The sequence below is a fragment of the Lupinus angustifolius genome, chromosome LG01 (assembly GCF_001865875.1).
Source record: "Lupinus angustifolius cultivar Tanjil chromosome LG01, LupAngTanjil_v1.0, whole genome shotgun sequence".
Classification (NCBI taxonomy): domain Eukaryota; kingdom Viridiplantae; phylum Streptophyta; class Magnoliopsida; order Fabales; family Fabaceae; genus Lupinus; species Lupinus angustifolius.
In genome coordinates this window covers 21,861,483-21,888,763 of record NC_032009.1, presented here as the reverse complement: position 1 = coordinate 21,888,763, position 27,281 = coordinate 21,861,483, and the positions used below count along the sequence as shown (strand labels likewise).

At 31.2% G+C, this 27,281-nt stretch overlaps 5 protein-coding genes across 8 annotated transcripts; 2 read left to right on the top strand and 3 right to left on the bottom strand.

Moving 5' to 3' along the window:
• On the bottom strand, positions 214–6,059 carry LOC109355250 (protein ECERIFERUM 3-like). Of its 3 annotated transcripts, none has more exons than XM_019598311.1 (12): positions 5,852–6,059; positions 5,673–5,730; positions 5,326–5,558; positions 4,972–5,204; positions 4,158–4,377; positions 2,749–2,876; positions 2,335–2,591; positions 2,125–2,232; positions 1,489–1,695; positions 1,170–1,280; positions 748–921; positions 214–580 (listed from the first exon to the last, which is right to left on the bottom strand). In XM_019598311.1, the coding sequence occupies exons 2-12, from the start codon at positions 5,721–5,723 to the stop codon at positions 410–412; spliced, it is 1,893 nt and encodes a 630-aa protein (XP_019453856.1). In that variant the 5' UTR covers positions 5,724–5,730; positions 5,852–6,059; the 3' UTR covers positions 214–409. The 3 variants fall into 3 exon arrangements, with proteins under 3 accessions (XP_019453856.1, XP_019453849.1, XP_019453866.1); XM_019598304.1 differs by having other exon boundaries at positions 5,673–5,727; XM_019598321.1 differs by having other exon boundaries at positions 2,755–2,876; positions 5,673–5,727.
• LOC109355219 (WAT1-related protein At4g30420-like) lies at positions 14,888–18,068 on the top strand. 2 transcript variants are annotated; one of them, XM_019598254.1, is made up of 7 exons: positions 14,888–15,179; positions 15,255–15,371; positions 15,523–15,751; positions 15,827–15,985; positions 16,070–16,218; positions 16,337–16,554; positions 18,030–18,068. In XM_019598254.1, exons 1-6 carry the CDS (start codon positions 14,929–14,931, stop codon positions 16,530–16,532), a joined length of 1,101 nt encoding a protein of 366 aa, XP_019453799.1. In that variant the 5' UTR covers positions 14,888–14,928; the 3' UTR covers positions 16,533–16,554; positions 18,030–18,068. The 2 variants fall into 2 exon arrangements, with proteins under 2 accessions (XP_019453799.1, XP_019453791.1); XM_019598246.1 differs by lacking the exon at positions 18,030–18,068 and having other exon boundaries at positions 16,337–16,707.
• On the top strand, positions 17,757–18,700 carry LOC109355245 (WAT1-related protein At4g30420-like). The gene is made up of 3 exons (XM_019598291.1): positions 17,757–17,978; positions 18,063–18,211; positions 18,330–18,700. The coding sequence occupies exons 1-3, from the start codon at positions 17,868–17,870 to the stop codon at positions 18,523–18,525; spliced, it is 456 nt and encodes a 151-aa protein (XP_019453836.1). The 5' UTR covers positions 17,757–17,867; the 3' UTR covers positions 18,526–18,700.
• Positions 19,426–22,038, bottom strand: LOC109355238 (tetraspanin-8-like). The gene is made up of 2 exons (XM_019598279.1): positions 21,097–22,038; positions 19,426–19,944 (listed from the first exon to the last, which is right to left on the bottom strand). The coding sequence occupies exons 1-2, from the start codon at positions 21,601–21,603 to the stop codon at positions 19,648–19,650; spliced, it is 804 nt and encodes a 267-aa protein (XP_019453824.1). The 5' UTR covers positions 21,604–22,038; the 3' UTR covers positions 19,426–19,647.
• Positions 22,454–24,930, bottom strand: LOC109355232 (tetraspanin-8-like). The gene is made up of 2 exons (XM_019598265.1): positions 24,377–24,930; positions 22,454–22,963 (listed from the first exon to the last, which is right to left on the bottom strand). The coding sequence occupies exons 1-2, from the start codon at positions 24,878–24,880 to the stop codon at positions 22,664–22,666; spliced, it is 804 nt and encodes a 267-aa protein (XP_019453810.1). The 5' UTR covers positions 24,881–24,930; the 3' UTR covers positions 22,454–22,663.

Below are 27,281 nucleotides of genomic sequence, written 5' to 3'. Positions count from 1 at the left end.
AAATTTTTTACCACGCATACGAACTATGTACTAATTCGCTTGAACCTTATTGTGGTTCTTCTTCGAGTCAAATTAATTGTTTTTTTCCTAATACTACTTTCAGATTTCTTTTTAACAAGTAATTCGTGCAAAGTATGAGAAATATTACCAGTCATTGTAACTATAGAAGTTAAAACTTATGTCAAATATGAATTTTATTATATGATATAACAATTAGCAAGTCTTTTGTGGGATTATCCCATTTTTTGTGACTTGCAACAGTATAAAATTACTGCATATAAGAAACATTATTACAGCGACTTCAAATAAATTATAGTCACACTTAAATGGGCACTCTTATGTATAATGCACCATAACATGGAAGCAAGTACTTCATCACATGCTTCATTAAGATTTCAATTTCTTTTTACTATTTGGATGTTGATGATACTGGCCTTAGGCCATGTTTAAGAGCTGCATTCCAAACAAGATCGATCCTCTCAACATCTATGGCTCCAACTTCGTGATGAGTCCAACCTTCAAGATTATGCACCACTCCTCCTGCGTGGCATGCGTGTACCACTCCCCTCTCCATAGTATACTGCATTAGAACAAAAAACCATGACAAAAAAGAATCATATTTACATGACTCGTGGTATCGGTTTTGATATACAGTTTGTCACTTTTTACATTATTATTACAATATTTCTTTCTTTTGTAAGGAACTCGATACATGTCGAAGCATATATGTTTGATTGAATAGCATACCTCACAGGAGCCAAGGCCTTCCACATCTTCTGGTAATCTCATGGCAGCTAAATCTCCATAAGTGCAGTCTCTTCTAAATGGTAAGATGGGTGGGACTACAAACTGATGAAAATGGGTTCCACGTGGTGCCCAACTTTGCTCTCTTGGGGTGATCCACTTACCAACAATCCATGTCTGAATTAAGACAATAATCACAATAAGAATTGCAGTATAAAACAAATTTTCCCAAAAATTTACGGGCCTATAAGTTTATTTACTTCAATTTTTTTAACTCATTCGCTTCTATAAAATGTGAGATTTATTCTTTCCACTTGGAATACCCAACATGTGATTTATTATTTTGGAGTGAGCTGAAGTAAGGAATCGCGTGAATAAGGAAGAGTAAATAAATAATTGGTAAATGATATTTACATAGTAAGTACCTTGCAGTTTTTTGCTGCTTGGTATTTTGTAACTTGGACAAGGTAGCTTTGGTATTCAGGAGGTGCTTCCTTTTGGATTCTCTGAAATCTCTCTGTTGAAATAGTTAACATCTGCAAAGTAGTTCTGTCCATTAGTAATTGTAGGAAGATCATGACACTTATCTCATAATGAGAATCAACCATTGTTATCATCTAACTAGGATGAATCAGTACATAAAATTCAATTTACAATACTCTATATCACATATCATATTATATATATAAATATGACTAACACCTGCCATTTAATAATAAAAATGGAGAGTGGGAAAAAGCTTACAAGAACTCTGACTTTCTTTTGGCAAAGGTAAAGTGCAATTGCTCTTCCAAGCTTGGAAGTAGCTCCTGTGAGAAACACCTCTTCTACATCTTGAGGGATTTCATTGAGAATAACAGCAGCAGTTAATGTGTTCCCATGAACAACTCTAACTCTAAGGTTTGGATGCTTGTCCACAAAAAGCTTTCCACCCCCGTTTAAGGATTCATTCTGCATTATTGAATTGTAAAAATTGAACACAATGCAAGTTCCATCCAAGCCTAGATTTAGTAATGTAATTAATGTTTAACTAGCCCTCAATATAGAATAACATAGAGCATATATCTTTATAGTACTCCTAGAATATGACATTAAATTTCAAAAAGTCATACACCACAATACTGTGATGAAAGTATGATAAAATCATTGATCTGTCATATGCTTAGGATCTAAATGCTTCTTCAGTGAATGATTTATTATGTACTGCTAAGTAGATGGCTTTGTCATGCATCTGAGATTTCCTTACAATGCATTAAATCCTTCAACAACAATACTCAGAAAACACACCAGACTTCAATTAATTACCTTCACTTTATATTAATGGAAATGCTAACTAATGCTTTAAAGTACTATCAAGAGAAAAAGTTGAATATGGCAAACCTTATTCAAAGCAGCGAGGCTGATAACTTTAACTCCAATTTTATCAGCTCTTAGGATAGCTTCCTCAATCTGCTTATTGATTCCCTCAGTAGCAAATGGCAAAAAATACTGACAGCAAAAAACAATTGAAAAATAAAAAGAGTCAATACTCATTATTCTTTTTCATGTGAAAAATAAAATACAAGCAAAGGAACCAAAATATTTCTTTACCTGGAAGCCACATCTAGGTACAACCCAGGTTTGGTGCAATCGACCTTTAAGGGAGTAGAAAGAAAGTAAAAAGACCTTTGACCAAACCCACATGGCTAGCAAAACTAAGAGAGCAATGGGCCAACATGGTAGCAAAAAGAACCTTGTTGTGTATGGCAATGAAGAAAATGATCGTAGATAGAAAGGAACATGCATGCAGGACGTGACATCCACTATATGAGCGAGGAAAACAAAATCAGGTACCCTACTACTGTTTCCTGCATTCATACAGATACAACTTCACCCTTGATATATGTGTGCAGGAATAATCAGCATGTGATTAGGGATAGATATTAAAGAATTGAAGTCCTAATGAAAATTTTCATTTAGATGGAGGATTTAAAATTTCATATATAGGATAGGTTATATATATACCTGAACCTGAACTTAGTTTTTTGTGTAGTTGCCATGACTTGTTGTTAAGAGTATTGCCTAATGCGTCAAAGAGAGGCATGAAGAGGCAGAAATTAGTGTCCTTTTCAGTGTGATGTAAGCAGTGGTATCTGCATAGCATAGAAAGTAAATCAATATATACAAGTACGTGGGAAATGGATGTGAGGACCACTTTATAGAAAGTGCATGTGTCTACTGCAACTTAAATAGGCTTCATGCCAAAAATTTGTAGTAAACTTGTAACTAGTACTTTAGTCCCTGAATAATCTAATTGTCTCCTACTTAGTCATGCAATTATTTTTTTTGTTTTCCACATGTATCGTCACACTCGAGGCAATCTTGTCCAAGCCGGGAACATCCATATGTACATGGGGCTAACTCTCCCACCGGACATCTTTTTTCATCCACAAAACTCGAACTCGAGACATTTACTTAAAGGGAATCAAGCATGTACCACTTAAACCAATTGTTAGTAATCATGCAATTATTTGAAATCCCTGACTTCAATTTTTATATGAGCATCTCAATGTTCCATTAAGCTAGATAAAATTTGAAGGGTCTTAAAAATGAACAATAACAAGTCTTTTCCCTACATAATAAAAAATCATATATGCAAACTATTGATATTCAAATAATTTTTATAGTTGATTATGGTTTCTTTTCTCTCTCTTTGCCTCTAGTAGTTGGGATACTCATTGTCTAATATATTCTCTTTTTATTTTTTTATCATAAATATTAGTATTTTCTATCAACAAATATTAATATTTTTTACTGGTTTTATGTGCTAGAATTCGTGGAATAGTGGGGTGTTTTTAGGAACCAATTATTCAGCATGCATCACCATCATTTAATAAACATTTTGAGTTAAAAGGGAAATAAAAAATGGATAGTAACTACTAACTAGTACTGGAATATCTAGAGTCATTTATCTCGAATCATCCAAATAATTTGTCCTTCTGCAGACATGAACAAACCACCTGATGATACCTTAAAAGGGCTGCTTAAACTTCTCATAATGTTATATGATTTAAAACATCAACTAACATATTAATCTAACTTAACAACATACCACACACTTCATATTTTATGTCTATAATTTTTTTATGGTAGTTATGAACCTAACTTTTTTTTCTTCTGATGCATTCTATTCCTACTTTCTTCCTTACCTATTTCCCTTGATAATTTTACTTATGGTTTTTCTTTTCAACAAGTACGAGTACACCAAAAATTGGTGTCCATGTTGCCTTTAAGTTCTCACAATCACTGCTTTTCCTTATCCCACCAAAAAAAAAGCAGAAAGAAATAAATGCAAGGTTCTCAAGTCTGACAATTAAATACATGTGTGATGTCAATAATTGAGATATATATGCAGATGTGACCTTGTAACTTACGTTGGTGTATATAACACGTATCTAAGGAAAGGAAATGATTCGAAGAGATGATGTGGAAGAATTTCAACATTGCAATGGCCCAAGCATCTCAAGAAATCAAAAATCAAAACATAACCATATATCAAGCTTGATGATCCATATCCCATCACACAAGACCCCAGGATAGGGATTCCTATTACTGTCATCAAAATAAGATGCTCCAAAAATGTTGCATTTCCAGCTGCAATCATCAATGCAAGATTAACAACTATTTCTAATTAATGAATGAGTTTTTGCTAATCATAACATCTCTTATTAATAGTGATTGAATATTTAAATGAATCAAAATTTATGTCATGAGTAGTAACATATTTTATTAGACAGTAGATATTGTTTTCGTTATATATTCTATTAGTTGAGAAAGTGGAGTATTAAAAAAATAAGTAAATACATTAATCCAATAATTTGATTTTTTAAAAAATCATAGACTATTTTTAAGAGGATAATATGTCACTAAATGAAAATGATTATATAAATGGGATTGATCTCCTACAAGTTGTATCACCATTATTTTGTAATTACTTGAAAAAATATATTTAAATTAAAAAATAAAAAATTAACTATTTTTTTGACCAATCGCAAGTGATGACATAACTATGAAGACAACAAATGTGTACCGTGTATAAACTATTAGATAAGATGTGAAATGTTAACAGAATGAACATGCCTGAAACTACTGCAACTAATCTTCCTTTTTGAACAATCATGTCCACAAAAATAAGTATATGAAGAGAAGACATAAGATAAGATGAAGATAGGTACTTATGTTTCTCACCTGTAAATGCCGCTGGTATTGGAGAAGAATGGTGGAGTGAGTGATAATTAATGAAAAGATAGTCTCTATGAAACTTTCTATGCACCCAGTAATAAAGTGGTTCTGAGACTCCCACATGGAGCATCAAAACAACAATAACACCTTTTAAATTCCAGAGAGGAAGATGTTGAAGAAAGGGAAACATGTAGAAAGCTATGGAACCAACTAGTGCTTGAAGAATCAAGAAATTATCCCTTTTACACAACAAAAAAAAACAAATAACAAACACATTAATAATCACGTAAATATGTATGAAACCATAATACATAATATATATTTTTTTAAAGAAGCAAATCATTCTGCAATTGTAATTACCAGTCCCATTCTTTGTCAACCTGTTTGAAATCAACACCTTGTTGAAGAATCCGTCGATTTCGAGTAAGAAAAAGCATATTAGTATAAGAACTCCATAGCACATGAATTAAGCCTCTGAGAAAACATAGTATGAGCAAATGAAAGCACCAGCTATGGTTGGTGTTGAAGTTTTCCTCATCATAGAACCACCTTTCATGCACTACTTTCCCGATAAATGGGCCATATAACAGATACTATTAAGATTATTAACATAGCCTATGTTAGTACCATAGAAATGTTATAATAATAAGAAAAGATTAAAGAAGCATGATGATACAATATACATCATATACATATATATTGTATACCTTGAATATTCCAAAGTTCTGCCATGGCCAAGATGATAAAGGAGCACCCATCTCACTGCAGTAGATAGATAGATATGGATGGTAATTAATAAACTTTAAAAGTTTCAACTATTTATTAAATTTTAACCTTTTTCCCTTGTCAAGTGTAAAATGGTCAAACACTAGAGTTAGTATAGTACCTTTCTTATAGGTACCTCTACTATATTTTTCCTGTACTTAACTACACCCAATATAGCTGCAACAACAAGAAAAATATCCCAATACCCTAACAAAATATCAGAGAGAAGGAACAACTAGATGAATCAATGGCCTAGGGGTTCGTTTCTGTAATGAAATTGTTCCTTTATCTTTTCTAGATTGGAAAGTTTTTCTCAACTGTTTGAGCATTTATTTTCTCCCATCACCTATTTATAGGTGTAGGAATCATGACTTACACGAAATTATTATAGTTGGTGTTATTAAACTTTAACCTGCTATCTACGCTTACATTAAAAAGATTAATATTTTTAAAAAAATTATATTACAAATTTAAAAACATGACATCTCATTTTCACACTACCAACAAGCAGGGACGATGCTATGTGTCACTGACTCTCAATTTTAAAAAATAATATTTATATCACTTATAACTCTATAAATCCTAACTTTATTTTTTATAAATAATATAATATTCTTTGTGAAAAAGAAATAATCATTGCTGTATTCTATTATTTTATAATATTATGGATATGTAATTTAAGAAACTTCATGATTATTTTTCGAGGCACATACGACTCAACTGCTTTTATGTATGTCTTGTTTGAGTCTAACTAATTTCTTCTCTAGTCTTGACATGACAACATTAAATTTGCAAAATTTTATCCACATGGTTTTTATTCAATTGATTTGGTGATGTTTGATAATCAGCTTGAGAGTTACTATATATCATTGATAATGCATAATAATGTTGAATTTAATTCTTTGAATTGAATCAATAATCTTTCATATAATTTGTTGAAAGTGGATTGTTTACACATTGATTTATCTTATTTTAAAGTTAACAATATAATTGTAGAAAGAGTTTTTTCAACTATGAAAATTTGAAAAATAGGTCATGTAATCAAATAGGCGATACATTGATGAATGATTGTCCATTAACTTATATTTAGCGAGAACTATTCAATAATATTTTTAACCAATTGATCATTCAACGATTTTAAAATGTGAAATATCATAGGGATTAATTATGAAATATGCAATTTATGTGATTAAATGTATTTAAATTTTATAATTTGGATATTAATGTTTTCATCTTGATGACATATCTTATACAGTCTACCTCTGAGTCCTAGATTTGTCACTACAAACGAGAAATATCTTAATATAATAAAATGTTCAAAAATAAGTTTAAAATCATTATAAAAAACATTCTTTTTATGCTTTAGGACAAAAAATACAAATAACTTTAAAGAAGTAAGATTTTGTTACAATATTAGTTAACAAATGATAAATAAATGTATAATAATCATAAATCTATCAAGTATGTTATTTGTTTCGATCATGAAAAATCTATTAAACATCTTTTCCTTTCTTATAAATTTGCATCTTCTGTTTGGAAATGCTTTTTATATGGCTTAATTTGTCTACTACAATTCCAACAACTTTACTTGAGCCATGAAAATATTATTAGAACCGATTCTAAAGGTTCTAGCTTTTGGAGGATGTTATTGTTTATGCTTGTGTGGTTTATTTAGATTACAAGGAATTATTTGATTTTAAAAGTGAAGGCAGTGAGTTATCTAAATATTTTAGATTTGATTCAAGTTAGATCTTAGACGTAGTTTCTCTAAGAAATTGCTCTCACTCATCTACTCTTTGTTAATTTGTGTAATGATAAATAACATGTATTTTAATGTATTTTGCTTAGCAAAAAAATCATAATTATATTAACAAATAAGTTTGATGAATCACATTTATTCAACTTAAAATGATGTTGTTTTGTTTGACTTACCAGTCTAAATAAGATTCAAATGTGAGAAAAAACTTGTATCAAAACAAATATATATATAAAAAAAAATCAATAAAATCTTGATAATATATATAAAAAAATCTAATTAAAAAAAATTCTGAAATAATTATTCCCAATATATATGTCTTTAAATATGATATATATATTGATAGAGGTGTTTCTCCCAGATCACTAATTTTATACTTATAGTCTAACGGAATCAATTCACGTTGACTTTGGTTAATCAGGTACCTAATTTCAATCTGATTGATGTGAGCCGAATTTGATAATAGTTACTAAGCCTTGTATCTTTTCTTTTTTCTTGCTGAGATATAAATCATTAAAGGCTAATATATGTATGAAAATATGTAATAGAGCACCATCCCCAGATTTGCAATTATTACACTCAAGATATTTAATGTTGAATAATGTTCCTACGGTACACCATTGAATTAGATTGATACGTTGATCATTATTATTACGGTTCGTGACTTCATACTAGTTTTGCTATTATTATGTGTTCATTGAACCGATATCCTGATACTCGTATATCTATTCATGTTACGTTACTTATAAAAAATTAAGGCTAAGAGTTTGTTTGCTGGCCGTTTGGGAGAATAACGTAAGAAAAAGACTTCAGAATTATAAAATATACTTATAAGATAAATTTTAAGTGATTCTTTTTCCTTTATTTCCTACTAGAAATCAACTCATAAACAGATTATAAAAAAACTAGGAATCCACTTACATGAGAACTTGACAAGACATCCATGAGGATTGTATCACTAAACGCGTTCTGCAGCTGAAATCTGTTATTGGCACAGTTGGAGAAGTAAATGCGCTATGGTTGGGGGTTGTACCCTTCTTTGACAACGTAGGTTATGGCGGTTTCAAAATGTTTTAATTAATAGCTACTCATTCTCTTTGACCTTAACGAAATAATATATATCATTTATAAATTAATTATTAATAAATAAAATGACATTTAGTGTATTTAGGGTATTTTTAGCTTAATTACATGAAATGATATACAATTGTCTGAATTGGACGTAGAATGAGTTTGTTTAGAATTTTTAATAAAATAAATGTTTTATTCCGACGGAAAAATAATTGACTTGTTTGGTTAGCATTCTAGAAAATAGGTTCTTACCTAACAAATATTTATATGAGAATCCAAATTTTAGCTTTTAATAAAAAACATGTTCTGGAGGTGTATGAGTTTTTTATATTTTCCACATTATGCTCGCATTAGAGCAATTATGCTCGAGTCGAAAACATCCATAGGTATGTGGGGCTAACTCTCCTATCGGATATTTTTTTTATCCACAAGACTCGAACCAGAGACCTTGCTTAGGGGGAATCAAACATGTATCATTTGAACATACATATAGTGTATGAGTTTTACACATTATTATTATATTATATATCATTCATATTTATCATTATTAACTCATCAAAAAACATAACACAAATGAGTAATAGATGATAATAGTTGTATATAAATCTTTACCTTGATAATATATGATATTACAATTTACCTTTTTTAAGATTGTTTATGGAAAGTCTTTTTTTTCCTAGCATAATTGGAAATGTAGCATTATAATTAAGAATTGAATTTGCGATTTTTATGAATAAATATGTAGTTATTATGTACATACAACTTGCCATAGTTAATGCTAGTTTTAAGCTTTTAAATCTCTGCAGCAAAAATGAATGAGTGATTACAACTTTAGTATACCAACTATTTAATTAGTAGGAACAAAGTTGTGCTACTTGCACATTAGTTTGGAAGCATTTTCATTTCAAGCCGTCTAATAATGAAGTTAGGGGCAATGGTTTAACTGCCACGTGCATCACAAGACGTGGTCGGCAAGTACTAATTGTCTTGTGAAAGACTAAAGACCATTCCAAAAAAACAGAAATAAAAAAAAAGATTTAATCGGATAATATAATTGTTTTCTACATTGTTATTTCATTAGCCACCATTTATATCTTAATTATTATCGTTCTTAAGTAAAAATAATACAAATCAATGATGGAAGATGTAATGTGTGTATAAAAAACTTTACACTTACAATATATATGCATATTAAAATCATAATAAAACAACTAAGGAAAACTAGAATCACGTGAACACTATTTACTATAATGAGTAATTAACACATCATATTCATAATATGGATAATAAATATATATTTTTCCTCATTAAAAGTAATTTAATATTTTCTTAACAAATTCCAATATTGCCTTATTAAGTGTCTTGAACCGCAGTTAGTTTTCGGAATTAGAATTGCTAATTAAAATTCTAATTTTAAGTTAAGGAAGCCTATTTAAGTGGAATCATAATTTAAATGACCGATATATAGTTAAAATAAAATATAGCCAACTTAAAACATTTTCCAAATCTTAATATTCACCCTAATAATTGTAATAATAACTTAAAGAACAACTCAACTATAATGCTAACACCACCATCATTCTCCTAACTATCGATATTATCACTCCAACCACCATAATGTTATTCACTTATTCCTATTAGCATCATCGTAGTGGTCATTATCATCAATTTAAGAAAAATAGAATTTAAAGCTATATTTTCACATTTTAATTTCTTTTCAAAACTCAAACATAAAATCCATGGTTCAAAATAAAATTGTAATTTTTTTTGTACTACCAATGATATACCCTTATCCTATAGATAAAAAATTAATCCCCTTTAAAATGTATAATTGTCTCTTCCAAGTATCATTTTTTAGAATTAAACTCTGTATCTTTTAGTTATCAAAGAATCTGTGAGCTAAATCAACTTCTTTGGAAAACCAATTCTAATTATGATACAATTGAACTACATGGTGATACAATTGACTACATGGTAATAACTAACTACCTACGATTAGTAAACACATATCAGCATTGAGGTGGGCTTTCCGAGATATGTGTCACCAAACAGACAAAGATCTGTTGTCCTAAACTCTGTCTCAGACCAATCATATAATGTCATGTTAGTTAAAAAAATTAAATATTTATAATTTTATCAATTTTACTTCATTGTGATTGGTCAGGAACGTGGTTGGGGACAACAGATTACCATCCGTCACCAAACAACTTGGACAAAATCCACCACAAATTTACTATAATAGTGCTTAGCACAAGGTTATGGCATGAATATTTAGCTTCTAAGAATTGGTTTCTCTATAAGCATCCAAACACCTTCTAACATTTTTTCTCTCATAACTCATCGTGCGATGATGCAAATGGCCAAACTAAAATGATTCATTACAAGATTAAATAAATATGATTATTGGATCTGGCCCTACTAACCTCATTATGGAACCGACAATCCCTTGCAAGGAATAGACAAAGAAGGAAAATAAGTACAATCTTTTGGAATCTTACTTGCTTTGATTTCATGGCTTTACTATTTTTGGTTTTTTGAGTACTTGTCTTCTCTTGAACAAGTATTTTAGTAATATTTATAGTATTATAAGTACCTCGTATTATATTTGATATATTGGACATAAAGACATTCATTGACATTGAAACTCACATCTTGAAACTATATATAGAGATACAAGCACCGAAAATATATGACCAAACAATTGCATAAAGACTAATTACTTTTTTTTAATGGAGCTAATTAATATGGTGAATACATCAAGTTAAATAAGGCCTGAGAATATTATCCACCGATTTATCAAATCTCCAAATCAATGATGAGAAATTAAGTTCATTCAATTCACCCATCTAATTCAATGGGTTGGTTTTAACATTATGGATTGAAATTCAACTTAAATATACAATGAATATCCTTTAAAATTTCAACACCAAGCCCACTTTATACTTTTTTTTTTATGAAAACCTTTCATCTTATGTAACATGTGAATGATGATTTTGCCTAGTTCTTTTTTTGGGTTCACTTCTTAATGTTCACGTGTAGACACCAGCTTTATCATAAGTTGCATATACTAACTTGAGTTCTAGGACCTTGCTCCAATCACATCCACATGATAAATAAAGAAGAAGAAGAAGAAAAACTTATATATAACTTGAGTTCTATGTCAATTATTATCGCTTGATACTAACTTTTTCATTAAGTGGTAGATATGTAAAAGTGATTAGGAGATAGTCAAGTACTCGAATAGGAAGTGATCAAAAAGTTTGATATTTTTTTTTGGTAATAAGGAGGGATAAAGAACCCGAGAAAACCACATTAGAACATTACGGGGGACAAGCCCACCCGAACAATCAAACAAAAGCAAATCCCTACAACTAGTGGGAGGAATGTCTATTACATGCAGTCCCAACTCTAAGTCATGAGACATATTTGCTATAAAATCAATCACTTGATTTGCCTCTCTATGTATGTGAATACATTCAACTGTCCAGTCTTGCTCTATCCAGGATATAATCATTTTCACCATAGAAGCATAAGGATGTAAAATGTCACAACCACTATTGACCAAGTTGACAACCAATTATGAATCACTCTCAAGAATTATTATTTTTATTCCTTTTCTCCATACAAGAGTAATAATTGAGAATAAGCCCCAAAGTTCTACCCAAAAAACATTAGATCCACCCAAGTTATTGCAAAAACCAAAAATCCATTGACCGATCTCATCTCTACAAACACCACCACAACCCACCATCATACTCGTCTTTTTGACAGAACCATCCACATTACATTTAAACTAACCTGAATTAGGGGATCTCATCCCACTAAAAGATAATGTCCCTTATAGACTTACTCTCGTAGATCTTTATTTTTGGACACACTTTTAAGTTATTATCATTAATTATTATCTACCATTTATTTATAGGTGGTGACCTTATTCTATGGCAAGCAACTTCGAGTATTGATGGCGACCCTCTATAGAAAGCAATTTCGTGCATGTAGGTTATAGATATTATTACAGCATCTTATCTATTTGTTCTAGTAGAGGTCCAACACATCTTTATTAATTCATCTCCAAGGCCCTGTGTTTCTTGTCGGCAATGGTAGTTCTAGCTAGGATATTCTTCAAAATTCTTTGATAGGATTCTAAAGAAAATAATAATTGAATCTCTAACACTATCGAATTTGTTTTATATAATATTCATGTGTTAATTAAGTCTTCCTTTATTTATGAGATGTATTTAGTCTTGGTCCTTAAAAACCCTACTTCTATAGAAAATTTAGAATCAACACTTTTTCATATCAATTGAACATAGTTTTTTATTTATAGTTTTGATAATTTGATTAATATAAACACAGGTCGAACTAGAAGAAAAAACTACAACACTTGTGTTGTGCTTTTTCTTGCCGTAATACAATAATCAAAATCAAACAAAACATAACACCAACATTAGATAAATTTATATAACTGAAAGTCCAAAGTTGCTTAAATTACAATACATCCAATTATTGTCATAAATAGTTCAGAGCATCCATCGTGTTGTTAGAGTTTAGATTAAAACTTTGTAAACCAACACATTGGGCTATTTGTGCACATGTACGGATTCATGGGCCCTATAGTTAATGAAAGTCCAAAATATTTCTTTTACATATATAAGTACTTTTTGCAACACGAGGGAAGAAATTATGCCAACGGATAATTGTTTCTCATTTTTTATAGATAATAAATGAAGTTACATATAAAAAAAAATAGGTGTTAATACTCTATTGGACTTTTTTATAAGTAAAACTTTATTAAGAAACAAGAATACTTACAATGGAATAAATATACAAAACAACCTCCTAGCGTACCCAACAAAAACAAAACAAGTCACATGCAACAACACAAGACAATCCACAAAACCAAGAAAGAACTAATTAAAGTCATCTAAAACAACAGTGTAAGCTTAGAACTGAATGAGAAGTTCATTCAAACCAAAACATATTAGCATGTTTATGTCTTTCTTTGATCTAGATCCAAGACTTGAATTTTATCTCATCCATAATATCCTCCGAAACAGTTTCCCTATTGAAAATAATTAGTTCATGTTAGTTCAAATTATCCAAATTCCAATCATCCAAATAAGAGACCAAACATCTATAAGCCTGTAAGAACTCGCTTCATGACCATGTCTCTTGTACTAGTAACCACTCCCTTGCCCTTGTTAATCTGGAGTGTCACACTTTCTATTTTAGGAAAATAATTTGGCGATAATGGGTCAACAAAATAGTTTTCTTTATTATTTGAGATATGTATATGCAAGAAAAATAAAGATAAAGTGACAGACAAAAAAATATGTGTGAAATGAAATATGATGTTTAAAACTTGATACACTCTCAATTAATATAACTAGTCTGATTGTCTTTTGGGTCACATTTCACGTGAGATGATGAACATTGTTGTGGAATCTCACTCGATTTTATTCCAAATATAATTAAAAACATTATATACAGGCCACCTTGCTTCTTCAAGAAACTTCCTTTCATGTATATATAAACATTATATGAACATTATTAGAAACAGATTAACTTGGACTCTTATGATCTGTCCAAGACAGCGATTATTGACGTGGAATTCCTATCTTCTTCATCAAAATTAAAATTGGGTTTTGTCCTAATGTCATTTTCCAATGTTCACCAAACATTTATGTATCATATGTTATTATAACTTTTTCACTTACAAATAAGAAGATGTTAAGGTTTTATCTGAAAATCATTTGACAATAAGAGGAATAGTTCAACAACATGTATTTAAACTATTTATGAGATAATAAAGTCGGCAAATGTAACTTACTTTCCTATATATATATATATATTGAGCATCATAAGTTAGGTAGCTTCCTTTTTTTTAAACGAGTATGGTCTACTTTGTCCTGCCATGACGATCTCCAATCTCCACATATCTTTAATAATGATAGGAGTAAGTGTAACTTATCTTTTAACACCTCGTCATGAACGTGCATCTTTATCATTAATGTTTAGTCCTTCACATGGACAAAAAAACAAATAAATCTTTGAATCCAATCCAATCATCCAACTCCACTCATCATTTATATTTATTTGTATGACTAGACTAAAAAGACAAATCTTTATATTTTTTAAGTGATTATGAGAGTAATATCTCTTCACATTCAATTCATTATCCATCATTTATTCACACATTCAATTCATTATCCATCATTTATTTGTATTATTTTTTGAAGAGTTAATGATAATTAAATATAAATGATGGATGATACAGTAATAATGTATAAAACTCACATGAATGAATACGTTTTTCTATATATATATATATATCAAGTGTGTGAAATAGATTACTCCATCTTCACACAAAAATGGGTGGTCTAAGTGACCATCTTCCTGTAATAGGCATGATAGGGTTACAGATTCATTATGCAGCACTTGCAATTTTCACAAGAGCTGCTTTGTTAGATGGCTTGAGTCCCACGGTATTTGTAGTGTACAGACAAGGCATAGCCACCTTAACATTGGTCCCTATGGCTTTTTCCTCTAAGAGGAGACAATCTTTGAAGATTTCAATGGGATTAAGAAGCTTCTTCTTGATGTTTGCTACCTCTCTTATTGGGTACAATTTGAAAGGAAAAAAAACTTGTAACTCTTATATTATGAAACTTACTAATGTTGGTTTTTTTACATGCAGAGTAACAGCAAATCAGAATGCATATTTTAAAGGTTTATATTATGCATCTTCCACTGCAGCTACTGCAATGAGTAATCTAATACCCGCATTAACTTTTATTATGGCAGCAATTGTTGGGTACGTAATTGCTCTTATCCCATGATGTTCCAAAACTAAGTATGCAGTTTGCAATTATGGTAAAAACAATACTTAAATCAAGAACAGTATAACTAATATTTGTTTTCTTTACTTACTATGGAATAACATTTCTTTTCTTTGAATGAATTAGATTTGAGAAAATTGGTCTAAGAAGCTTAAGAAACATTGCCAAGATATTAGGAACAGTTTGTTGTGTCAGTGGAGCCTTAACCATGGCATTGCTCAAAGGACAAAAACTGTTACATATGGAGTTTGTTCCCTCTACATATCTCACTGCCAGTGAAAGTGATAATTGGCAACTAGGTTGTTTATTGCTCTTAGCAAGTAGTGTATTTTGGTCATGTTGGATGATCATGCAGGTAAATAACACCATCATTAATATAATCTAATCAACTTTATTGTTTATCAACAGAAATCTGATTTAACTTTAACAGGTACCAATTTCTTCATGCTGCCCAGATCATATATTATCCACCTTTTGGATGTGTTTCTTTGCAACTATACAATCAGCTATATTTGCACTGCTCTATGAGCAGAATCTTCAAGCATGGATTTTACATTCACCACTAGAATTTTCATGTTGTTTATATGCAGTAAGTTACATACTCCTGAACTAGTATTTGTATAATGAATTTGGCTTGTAGATGCAAATGTAATCATTGATTTTTATGATATAGGGAATTGGGATTGCAGTTAGCTTCTTTATTCAAACATGGTGCATATCAGAAAGAGGTCCTTTGTACTGTGCAATGTTCAATCCTCTAGCAACTGTCATAACAGCTTTGATAACTGTTACATTTATGCATGAAGAACTATATGTTGGAAGGTTATACATTGTTAATTTTCCATGTTCGTATATTTTATTTATATTTAGCTTTTGTTCATCAATAACTCAAACAATGTTATTGGATTTCACTTTAAGCCTACTTTGACTTCATTTTCAGTTTGGTAGGAGCTATTGGAGTGATAGCTGGTTTATATATTGTACTTTGGGGTAAAGCCAAAGAGATTGAAGAGATTAAACAAGAGAAACAATCAAATTTGCAAGATGATAAGATAATTAGTAGTAGTATAGATTTGGAAGAACCACTTTTGTCAGAGAATTCAGAAAATGTAGCAGAGGCCAAGATTGAACCATGATGCTGAACCAATGATAGTTTTGGTGCAATTGGATCACTTCAGAATTGAAGAAACAACAAGGTGAAACAAGTGGCAGCTTAAAGAAACATGGCCTAGTTTCTTTCTCCAAAATCTGTACTGAAGAGAACGTGAAAACAAATTGAAGATGATAATTCAATGGCAATTATTAAAAATGTTAATACATCTGAAAAAGAATCTTTGTTTCTAGTCCAAACAATATGAGTTAGTAACTTTATGTGTACCAGATAACAATAGCGACAAATGTTATCCACATCCTTATCTCTCTAATAGAATAATAGCAATGGTTAAGGACTTGGGACAAGAACAGTGGGAACCATGCATCATTATCTCTTTAAAATGACACATTATTTCACTCTCCTAGAGAAAAAACTCTCTTCCTCCACATTAAGGACATAACCATCCATTATCTCTTTAAAATGACATCCATTTAAGATCCTGTGTCTACACCTCAATCACACATTTCATACTTATCCCCAAATTTCTATAAAGAAAAATGAATGATGGTAGTATAGTTGAATGGAGAGATACCAACAGTGTCATGTTTCTGATCACAAATCAATCACATATTGTCACATGCATAAAATAAAAAGAATTTTTTTAAAAACAAAAAGTAACAAAAGTTAATATTTTGATTGACCCGGAACAGGGAAATGAGACATTGTTGGAGACAAATGATGTCCCTCCATAGTTGTATACCTCATACATGCAACAGAAACGTGTGAAAAAATGCTTCCTGAACCATGTCAATGACATAGTTTAGCTGTAGCTGTTAGATTGTGGTTATAGTAATCATGGACAAATATGGAGAAAAAAATACAATTGATGTGACCATAATTGTGATCAAGAGATTCCCTTAAGACATGTGAATGAGGCCGAACATCAATAATTAGATTACTAACACAAATAAGAAGAGAATGATATTTTTTATTTAGTGTACTCAAACTAGGAGTACAAGATTTGATGAAGACCATACCCAACTAGCTACAGATGTTAGGACTCTGAATATGTGAAACCCTCCCCCTCCCTAAAACAATCCAGCATATTAACCAAATGACTCTTATCATCTACATGATAATAATACTGAATCTAATAGTAATGACACTAATATCCCTTCCAATTGTCCTTCTTGATATTCCTGAATGCACAGCAACCAATGGAGTAAACAATACTGAGGAAGATGAGGATTATGGCATTGACAACACCATCATTAATATAATCTAATCAACTTTATTGTTTATCAACAGAAATCTGATTTAACTTTAACAGGTACCAATTTCTTCATGCTGCCCAGATCATATATTATCCACCTTTTGGATGTGTTTCTTTGCAACTATACAATCAGCTATATTTGCACTGCTCTATGAGCAGAATCTTCAAGCATGGATTTTACATTCACCACTAGAATTTTCATGTTGTTTATATGCAGTAAGTTACATACTCCTGAACTAGTATTTGTATAATGAATTTGGCTTGTAGATGCAAATGTAATCATTGATTTTTATGATATAGGGAATTGGGATTGCAGTTAGCTTCTTTATTCAAACATGGTGCATATCAGAAAGAGGTCCTTTGTACTGTGCAATGTTCAATCCTCTAGCAACTGTCATAACAGCTTTGATAACTGTTACATTTATGCATGAAGAACTATATGTTGGAAGGTTATACATTGTTAATTTTCCATGTTCGTATATTTTATTTATATTTAGCTTTTGTTCATCAATAACTCAAACAATGTTATTGGATTTCACTTTAAGCCTACTTTGACTTCATTTTCAGTTTGGTAGGAGCTATTGGAGTGATAGCTGGTTTATATATTGTACTTTGGGGTAAAGCCAAAGAGATTGAAGAGATTAAACAAGAGAAACAATCAAATTTGCAAGATGATAAGATAATTAGTAGTAGTATAGATTTGGAAGAACCACTTTTGTCAGAGAATTCAGAAAATGTAGCAGAGGCCAAGATTGAACCATGATGCTGAACCAATGATAGTTTTGGTGCAATTGGATCACTTCAGAATTGAAGAAACAACAAGGTGAAACAAGTGGCAGCTTAAAGAAACATGGCCTAGTTTCTTTCTCCAAAATCTGTACTGAAGAGAACGTGAAAACAAATTGAAGATGATAATTCAATGGCAATTATTAAAAATGTTAATACATCTGAAAAAGAATCTTTGTTTCTAGTCCAAACAATATGAGTTAGTAACTTTATGTGTACCAGATAACAATAGCGACAAATGTTATCCACATCCTTATCTCTCTAATAGAATAATAGCAATGGTTAAGGACTTGGGACAAGAACAGTGGGAACCATGCATCATTATCTCTTTAAAATGACACATTATTTCACTCTCCTAGAGAAAAAACTCTCTTCCTCCACATTAAGGACATAACCATCCATTATCTCTTTAAAATGACATCCATTTAAGATCCTGTGTCTACACCTCAATCACACATTTCATACTTATCCCCAAATTTCTATAAAGAAAAATGAATGATGGTAGTATAGTTGAATGGAGAGATACCAACAGTGTCATGTTTCTGATCACAAATCAATCACATATTGTCACATGCATAAAATAAAAAGAATTTTTTTAAAAACAAAAAGTAACAAAAGTTAATATTTTGATTGACCCGGAACAGGGAAATGAGACATTGTTGGAGACAAATGATGTCCCTCCATAGTTGTATACCTCATACATGCAACAGAAACGTGTGAAAAAATGCTTCCTGAACCATGTCAATGACATAGTTTAGCTGTAGCTGTTAGATTGTGGTTATAGTAATCATGGACAAATATGGAGAAAAAAATACAATTGATGTGACCATAATTGTGATCAAGAGATTCCCTTAAGACATGTGAATGAGGCCGAACATCAATAATTAGATTACTAACACAAATAAGAAGAGAATGATATTTTTTATTTAGTGTACTCAAACTAGGAGTACAAGATTTGATGAAGACCATACCCAACTAGCTACAGATGTTAGGACTCTGAATATGTGAAACCCTCCCCCTCCCTAAAACAATCCAGCATATTAACCAAATGACTCTTATCATCTACATGATAATAATACTGAATCTAATAGTAATGACACTAATATCCCTTCCAATTGTCCTTCTTGATATTCCTGAATGCACAGCAACCAATGGAGTAAACAATACTGAGGAAGATGAGGATTATGGCATTGACAATAGACACATTCCTCCAATCAGTCTTTGTGTTTTGGAGTAATGCAGCCTTGCAAGATTGACAATTGAAGCACATAATGTTTGGATCATTACTCCAAGCATCACAATCAGGGTTGGAATGAGTCACATTTCCTGTTTTCATCCACCTGGTTGGACTCTGATAGGTGAAACCACAGTCGTTTGATGGCTTACAACATCCTGACTGCGTAAAACATCGAAAAATAAGGAAATTCATTACTATCAAAATTAAAAGATGATCATCAAAATGATAAACTGAATCTTGTTAATAATGTTGTAAGTTCTTTGCCTAGAACTAATGTGCTCAAGACTAATGGTGTTGTGACTAGCCTTAAGCCAACAGCAGTCATGCTCATACCAATGGCAGTTAGGCTTAATATCAATATGTGCACAATGGGCATGATCAGCAACACAATTGATGCTCCAAATTTGGGCAATGTCCTGCTTTTGATCAAAACAGATTGGACTAACCAAGACATTGCCCTGCATCAGCTGCGCCAGGACAGGATCTCAAGGCAACCTCACACGCACCAGGCTAGGGTCACAAGGCAGCATCAGATGCACCAGATGCATCAGCTGCACCAGGCCAGAGCATCCTCATACACCTTGCACCAGGCCAGAGCTGCCTTGTACACGACTCAGGCCATTCAAGGCACTTCCCCTCGGGTCAAGCTTAGGCAGCTTCCTCAGGCCATCCACTCAGCCACGATTCAGGCCAAGCATCAATTAAGCAAGGCCAAGGACCAGTCAAGCAACCTAACCAGAAATCTGGGCATAAGTCCACTGGGCCTTCTATTACTTGTTGTCCAAGTCATTGTGCTATTCATGTATTTTGTCATATTTAGCATGTGCTAATTAAGTTAGTTAAGTTAGTTGGTTTGCTGTTAAGAGTTGTTAAAGGATTATTCTTCCTATAAATTGAGGAGAATCAAGTTTGTATAATTAATTCAATCTTTAATAAAAAGTATAAGTGTTATTCTTTTCTTCCTCCCTTTGAAACATATATTCATTTTCTTTGTCACATTGTTCTTCTTCTTCAACAAGAGGAACTCTATTCCCTCTTGATTCTTTTCTTTTCTTTGAATTACCAGTCTCAAATTTAGGAATAAGGACCCGAGAAATGTCAGATAACATACATCATACATCAATCATTCTAGAGTCATTACTCAAAAAGAGAGAGACTTTTATAGGATTTGAACTCGTGACCTCTTGGTTATTAAACATTAACCTTACTATTGCGGTATTGTGCTATGACTTACCCTCTATCCCAATTCAAAAACAGAAATAATATACATGCACTGTCTACTTCAAAAATGAATAGAAATTGGATAAATACCTGAAGAGCTGATAACTTTTCGTTGTAGAACTGGTGAACATTGTCTTTGACATATTGTTTTTGGAATTGGAAGCAGATTTGACTAGACTGCAAACAACTCTTCATCCTGTTCCATGCAACGGGGTTATTGACTCTATTCTGCAACATGATGGAGTAATTGCCAAGCCTATACTCCTTGTACCCTTTACCCGAAAGCTCTTCCCCATCGCCTTTGATGGTCACAACAAAAACGAAGATGCTAAATGCAGAGAGGAGCAAGATGAACATGAACATGACCACCAGGTATAACCATAGGAGCCACCTGACATGGCAACATGCTCCGATCAGGCCAGCGAGGGAAATCAGCAACAGAAAGACGCCAAATGCAATGATGGGTCTTTCGAGCCATCGATCACATTCGGTGTGGGCTTGCTTGCTGAGCCATATACCGGTAAACAGGACGGGAATGGAAAGAAGGAAGGTCAAGAAATTCAGTGTACCAATCAAGCTGTTGCTGCACCGAACCATCTTATGAAGATGTCAAATGGTCTAATGGGGGTGGGTTTTGGTTTGTTTTGGTTTTGGCTGTTGAGAAGGACAGCAAAACAAAACAAACCAGGAGAGGAAGGAAGTTGCAGAAAACAAGAATTGAATTTCTCATGGTTTATGTATAGATATACATAGCTGCTAATTATAGATCGTCCAGAATTGGCCGTTTGGAATGTTTTTTGGGTTGAATAATGGCCACTTACTATTATAGAACGTTCAGAACTAACCGTTCAATGGATGAATTGAAATTGTATGGACATCTTCGAAGCTGGTCTTATGTAAATAAAGCTGCAATCTGGGCACAACAATTATAAATGCAAGACACTTTGAAACATTTAAGAATTATGTGCAAGATCATGCCAAAAAATTTATAGAAAGGTTATACGCTTGTATGCAGTATAATAATCTTAAACTATTTTTATTTTGTTAATGAGGGTTAAGGGGATAATCCAGATGAACTCTCTCAAAAGGAGAGATGAAAAAACTTAGCTAGCCAATCAAATCCATGTGTGATCCTGCAGTCCCAACTCGAATGGGAGGGGAAGACAATATTTTGAACCACCTGGTTACAAGGATGAGTCTGAACACAACCACCTTCTTGTGCTAGATAATAGATAGATACCATTGAGATCAGAAATTAATAATTTAATCACTAACAGAAATGAGAAAGAATGATATTTTGTGCTTGGTGTATCCATAATTTGAATTGTTAACCCAAAAAACAAGTTTACAGAATGAAATGCAGTGTATCCAAAGTAGTTTGTTAGCCAACAAAGTTGATCAGAATCATCAGCAACACAAGTGGAGAAACTGGAATTAGAAGAAGATGTGACCAAGACAATAGAGATATAGCTACATATGTTAGCAAACTGCAATATAAAATTGTGCGAATTTACAATGAAGATAACAGACTGTAGTCACTGTACTGAAAGCAGTACAAAATCCAGCATCTGAAACATACTCCTCTGTAAAATATCCAACATATAAATCAAATGACACTACTCATTGACATGGTAATAGTACTGAATCTAATTACACACTAATATCCCTTATAATAGTTGTCCATCCTGTTATTCCTGAATGCACAGCAACCAATGGAGTAGACGATAATGAGGAAGACAAGGAATATGATGTTCACAATAGCTACCTTCTTCCAATCACTCTTGATGTTTTGCAGTAAACCAGCCTTGCAGGATTGGCAATTGTAGCACAGAATGTTCGGATCGTTGTTCCAAGAATTACAATCAGGGTTTGTATAAGTAGCATTTCCTGTTTTCGTCCAGCTAGTTGGACTCTGATAAGTGAAACCACAGTCGCTTGAAGGCTTACAGCATCCAGACTGCATTATAAGTCAAAAACATTGAAATTCATAAGGTGTCTAAGATTTACTAAACAGAAGCAGAAAAAAGTCAGATAACAAAAATAAGGTTCAAACTGAAAATTTAAAGATCAAACACATTTGGTCATTCTAGAATCAAACATAAAGGAAAAGTTTTATAAACATTAAAGGACATCATACGTGTTTATTTTCTGATTATCATAATAAATTGTATTTAAAAAAGGCGAAGATATATGTACAATAATTATGTGCTAATAAGAGTAAATTACAATGACAAATTTTGTGAAACTACACAAATTACTCATCATTTTTACAACAATTTATACATATACACTACTCTAACTTCCTTTAGGGAATGTGAGTGTTATATTTTAAACATCAAATGTAGTGAATATAATTAACCTAAAGATAATGATGTTGGTGTAATTTAACTCCATACAAAAATTCAAAACCAATAAATAGAAAGAGAAATAGTTATATACTAGAGATTGATATTATACATTGTCACTGTAGAGTTTTTAATTTTATTTTTTATTTAAGAATCAATCATAATCATAATATACTTACGTATGATGCATTTTAAGAATGCATAAATATTGAATCCTATATACTAATGCGACAAGGATGAAGGTTATTATTTATTTGGTAGAGAAAACATGCTTGGCCAAGAGCAAAAAAAGCGAATTAACTTTTAGCCGGCAGCAGCAGAATAGTGGCAGGAGCACCCATTAGAGCTATTAATTAAAAAAATGGATGAAAAGAGTTCTAAAAGCCTATCAAAAATGCATTGGGAAAGAGACTTATAGAAAAAGAAAACAGCCTTTTTCAGACGGAAGCAAATCCAAGTTAAAAAGATCATCTTTCTAAAAGGAACCTTGACTATGCACAAGGAAGCACTGCTGCTAATTTATTCTACAAACCCTTTTCCAACTAAATAATGAAATATTAAATAATATATAATTCAATATCTTTGAGAATCTAATGAATATTCAATTCAATATCTAGGATTATTATTTATAGATTCAAATAAGTAGGAAAAATATTCAATTTTGGACGATTTATTTATAAGCTAGATAATAGGATGATCAATAATTATTCCCGGAATTTTATTTGAATTAAACTGAAATTCAATCTCAGAAAGAACGAAGATTCCCAAAATTTAAATATGAGATCCATCACTAAATTTCAACTTAAGTCAAAACTAAACCCTTAAGCAGAACAGAATTCGAAATCAAAACCAGATCTGCTATAAAATCGTGGAATCAGCTAAAATCGTATCAAATCTACAAAGCAATTTAGTAATATTTCATAGATCAAGAGCCAGATCCAGAAAAAATGAAGAAAAAAAATTAAGAAACACATGCAAAATCAAACAAAAAAAATTCAAAAATAGAAATTGAAAAAAGAAAATACCTGAAGAGAAGACAAATTCTCGGTGTAGAATTTATCAACACTATCATTGATAAATTGGTTCTCAAATTTGGAGCAGAGTTTACCAGACTGTAAACAACTCTTAATCCTCTCCCAAGTGCTTCCATTAACTCTATTCTGCAACCAATTCGAATAATCACCAAGCCTATACTCTTTATACCCCTTACCAGAAACCGCTTCACCAGCACCTTTATTGGTCACAACAAAAGCGAAGATTGTGAACGCGAAGAGAATAACGATGAGCACGAACATGACTAATAGATAAACCCATAGAAGCCATGTAACACGATAACACGCGCCGATGAGACCCGCGATTGAGATTATTAACAAGAAGACGCCGAGGGCGATGACGGGTTTCTCTAACCACCGTTCGCATTCGGTGTTGGATTGTTTGCTCAGCCAAACGCCGGCGACAATAATTGGAATGGAGAGGACAAGGGTTACGAAATTGAGTATTCCGATTAAGCTGTTGCTGCACTTAGCCATGTTTGATGAAAAAGATTGGCTATAATAATGAATAATGAATAATGAAGAGAGAGGGGGTTATATATAAATATGTAAGACCTGTTATGAGGCTTAATTAAGGCTGGGTGAGTTTTTTATGACAATACCAAGGGTATGATATCACATAAATAACTAATACCACCATTTTTATTAAGGTCGTTTTTAATGAAATAACAAACTTCATTATTTTCTTTTTCTTAATGTTTTTCTTGCTCTTAGCCAAAAGAAAGTGAGAAAAGAGATAAAGATCGTATGAAAAAAATAAATGTTGTAAGATCAATAAAAATGATATTTGTTATTATGGAAAAAATCTATATTAATCTTATTTTATGGGTAATTATAATAAATAATAAAATAATGTGTGAAATTCAAATAAAAATGAGGATTTTATTTGCGGCTGGAAATGGTCTAATATAATTATTTTTGAAATGCATAATTATCTCTTAAGTAATGATATTAATTTTTATCATGTTAGAAATAAGTCGAACTTTCCACCATATTATACTTATATTTTGTTGGTGGGTGGGGTGGGTTTTACTTAGGGTAGGTTTGACTATTGATAAGGACAGCGAAAACAAAACAAACCAGCACCGCTTGGGAAGTTGGGATGAATTAAAATTGAATTGAATTTTTCACAACAGGGTCGAAACGTAGGAAGGGGCGTTACGTTATACGCGTTTTTTCTCTCCATATCTTACCTATACTTTCACCTTGAAGACTTCATATCTTTACCAAGTTTGAATGAATATCTATGTATTAATAATGTAATGATTTATATATATATTTTATTATTTTTATCTACAAATCAATAATATTTAAAAATAAATTATAGATAATGCATTAACAGCATAAAGGTATACATCTTTTTTCACATAAAATTTTAGATTTAATGCGATCCAACATTATCGTTTACATGTTATTCCATGCCTGATGAATATGACAAGTGGAACATTAACCTAGTCAAAAGTAAGCTTTGGTTTTGGAAATCTATGAGATACTTAACTAGTGGACTTAGCATTTCAGATTAAATTTTCTTTTATTGTTTTCCATTTAATAATTCTTTTGAGGACATACCTTAACCTAACCATATTTGTGTTATTAACAAATATAATAGATAGTTAGTTGGTCTAATTAAAATTTTGGGAAAAATTTACAAAATCTCTTAAACTTTATGTCTTTCGTAATTAAATACTATAAATTATTTTTTCATCCTAATTGTTCCCTGAATTTTAACTATTAGTAAAATTGATCCTTATATTTATATATATATATATATATATATATATATATATAATTTTAAATTAATAATAATGAAAATGAAATTATTTGATTAGTGGACTAATGTATGATTAATGGCTGACACAAATTTAGTGGTGATTGGATGACGCATTAAACAGAAGTAGCAAACAACCTTACCTAAAGTTTAACAAGGCAAAACATTGTATGGAATGACAATCTAATACTTACTATCTTATTATTTACTAATTGCCCTGTGCATATATCTTCTATTTTATTTGAAAATCATGAAAATGTCAACTTGCAATATTATACATGTTTCACTTCTAAAATTCCTAAATATTATATAAGTACCACATGCTAAAGAAAACCCAATTAGATCATATTAAATAATGTGTTAATTTTATTTTTATTGTTAGTAATTTAAAATTATATGTAGGTAAGTCACTAATTCTTAAAGTTAAAAGTAAAGAGTAACTATGAAGAAAAAATAGTTTATAATGTCTACTTGGAAAAGACATAAAGTTTAAGGCGGTTTTGTGAACTTTTCCCTTAAATTTATCATATTTTATATATTTTCCATTTTAATAGAGGGTATAAAATGTATGTACTTACTCCATGAGTAATGAACTAATCATTTTTGGGTTGTGTGTTTACTTTTTATAACAAATATCGTTAACATGAATCAAATTCTTAATCTTTTGAGTTTTGATCATTCTAGATATAACAGCATCTTACATCCCTATACTAACTATATTAATGGATTGTCATTTATCTTATGCACGTTATGATTGATAAATTTTCATTTTGCTCAATAGATTATAACCCACCTTCATTAATATGAAAATATAAAATAATTATAAAATAAAGTGGTGGGAATAATTGATGAGGCTATAATAAGAAAAACAATGTTTTCCTAAAATAAAAAATACAATAATTTCCATAGTTTGCCTAAAAATAAAGAAACACTTATAGAATGGATGGGTTGTTTATTGATTTTCAATAATTGTAGGGAAATATTTAAGAAGTAAAAATGAAAAATAATATATTTTTTACTAAATTATCTTATGCATAAAAAATTGACATATATTATAAATTTATACTTTAATTATTAGTGATTGATTTATAAATGATAATGATATACTAA

Bases quoted from the DNA above. Each gene is read 5' to 3' on its own strand.
- LOC109355250 (XM_019598311.1), bottom strand. From the start codon at position 5,723: ATGGGTGCTCCTTTATCATCTTGGCCATGGCAGAACTTTGGAATATTC. The intron at 2,233-2,334 runs GTAAAGAAATAT...TTTTGCTGTCAG, and splicing joins TACCTAGATGTGGCTTCCAG to TATTTTTTGCCATTTGCTAC. The intron at 581-747 runs GTATGCTATTCA...GTTCTAATGCAG, and splicing joins AAGGCCTTGGCTCCTGTGAG to TATACTATGGAGAGGGGAGT.
- LOC109355219 (XM_019598254.1), top strand. From the start codon at position 14,929: ATGGGTGGTCTAAGTGACCATCTTCCTGTAATAGGCATGATAGGGTTA. The intron at 15,372-15,522 runs GTACGTAATTGC...TGAATGAATTAG, and splicing joins ATTATGGCAGCAATTGTTGG to ATTTGAGAAAATTGGTCTAA. The intron at 15,752-15,826 runs GTAAATAACACC...TAACTTTAACAG, and splicing joins CATGTTGGATGATCATGCAG to GTACCAATTTCTTCATGCTG.
- LOC109355245 (XM_019598291.1), top strand. From the start codon at position 17,868: ATGTGTTTCTTTGCAACTATACAATCAGCTATATTTGCACTGCTCTAT. The intron at 17,979-18,062 runs GTAAGTTACATA...TTTATGATATAG, and splicing joins TTTCATGTTGTTTATATGCA to GGAATTGGGATTGCAGTTAG. The intron at 18,212-18,329 runs GTTATACATTGT...CTTCATTTTCAG, and splicing joins GAAGAACTATATGTTGGAAG to TTTGGTAGGAGCTATTGGAG.
- LOC109355238 (XM_019598279.1), bottom strand. From the start codon at position 21,603: ATGGTTCGGTGCAGCAACAGCTTGATTGGTACACTGAATTTCTTGACC. The intron at 19,945-21,096 runs GTATTTATCCAA...TGTTTTACGCAG, and splicing joins AAAAGTTATCAGCTCTTCAG to TCAGGATGTTGTAAGCCATC.
- LOC109355232 (XM_019598265.1), bottom strand. From the start codon at position 24,880: ATGGCTAAGTGCAGCAACAGCTTAATCGGAATACTCAATTTCGTAACC. The intron at 22,964-24,376 runs GTATTTTCTTTT...CTTATAATGCAG, and splicing joins AGAATTTGTCTTCTCTTCAG to TCTGGATGCTGTAAGCCTTC.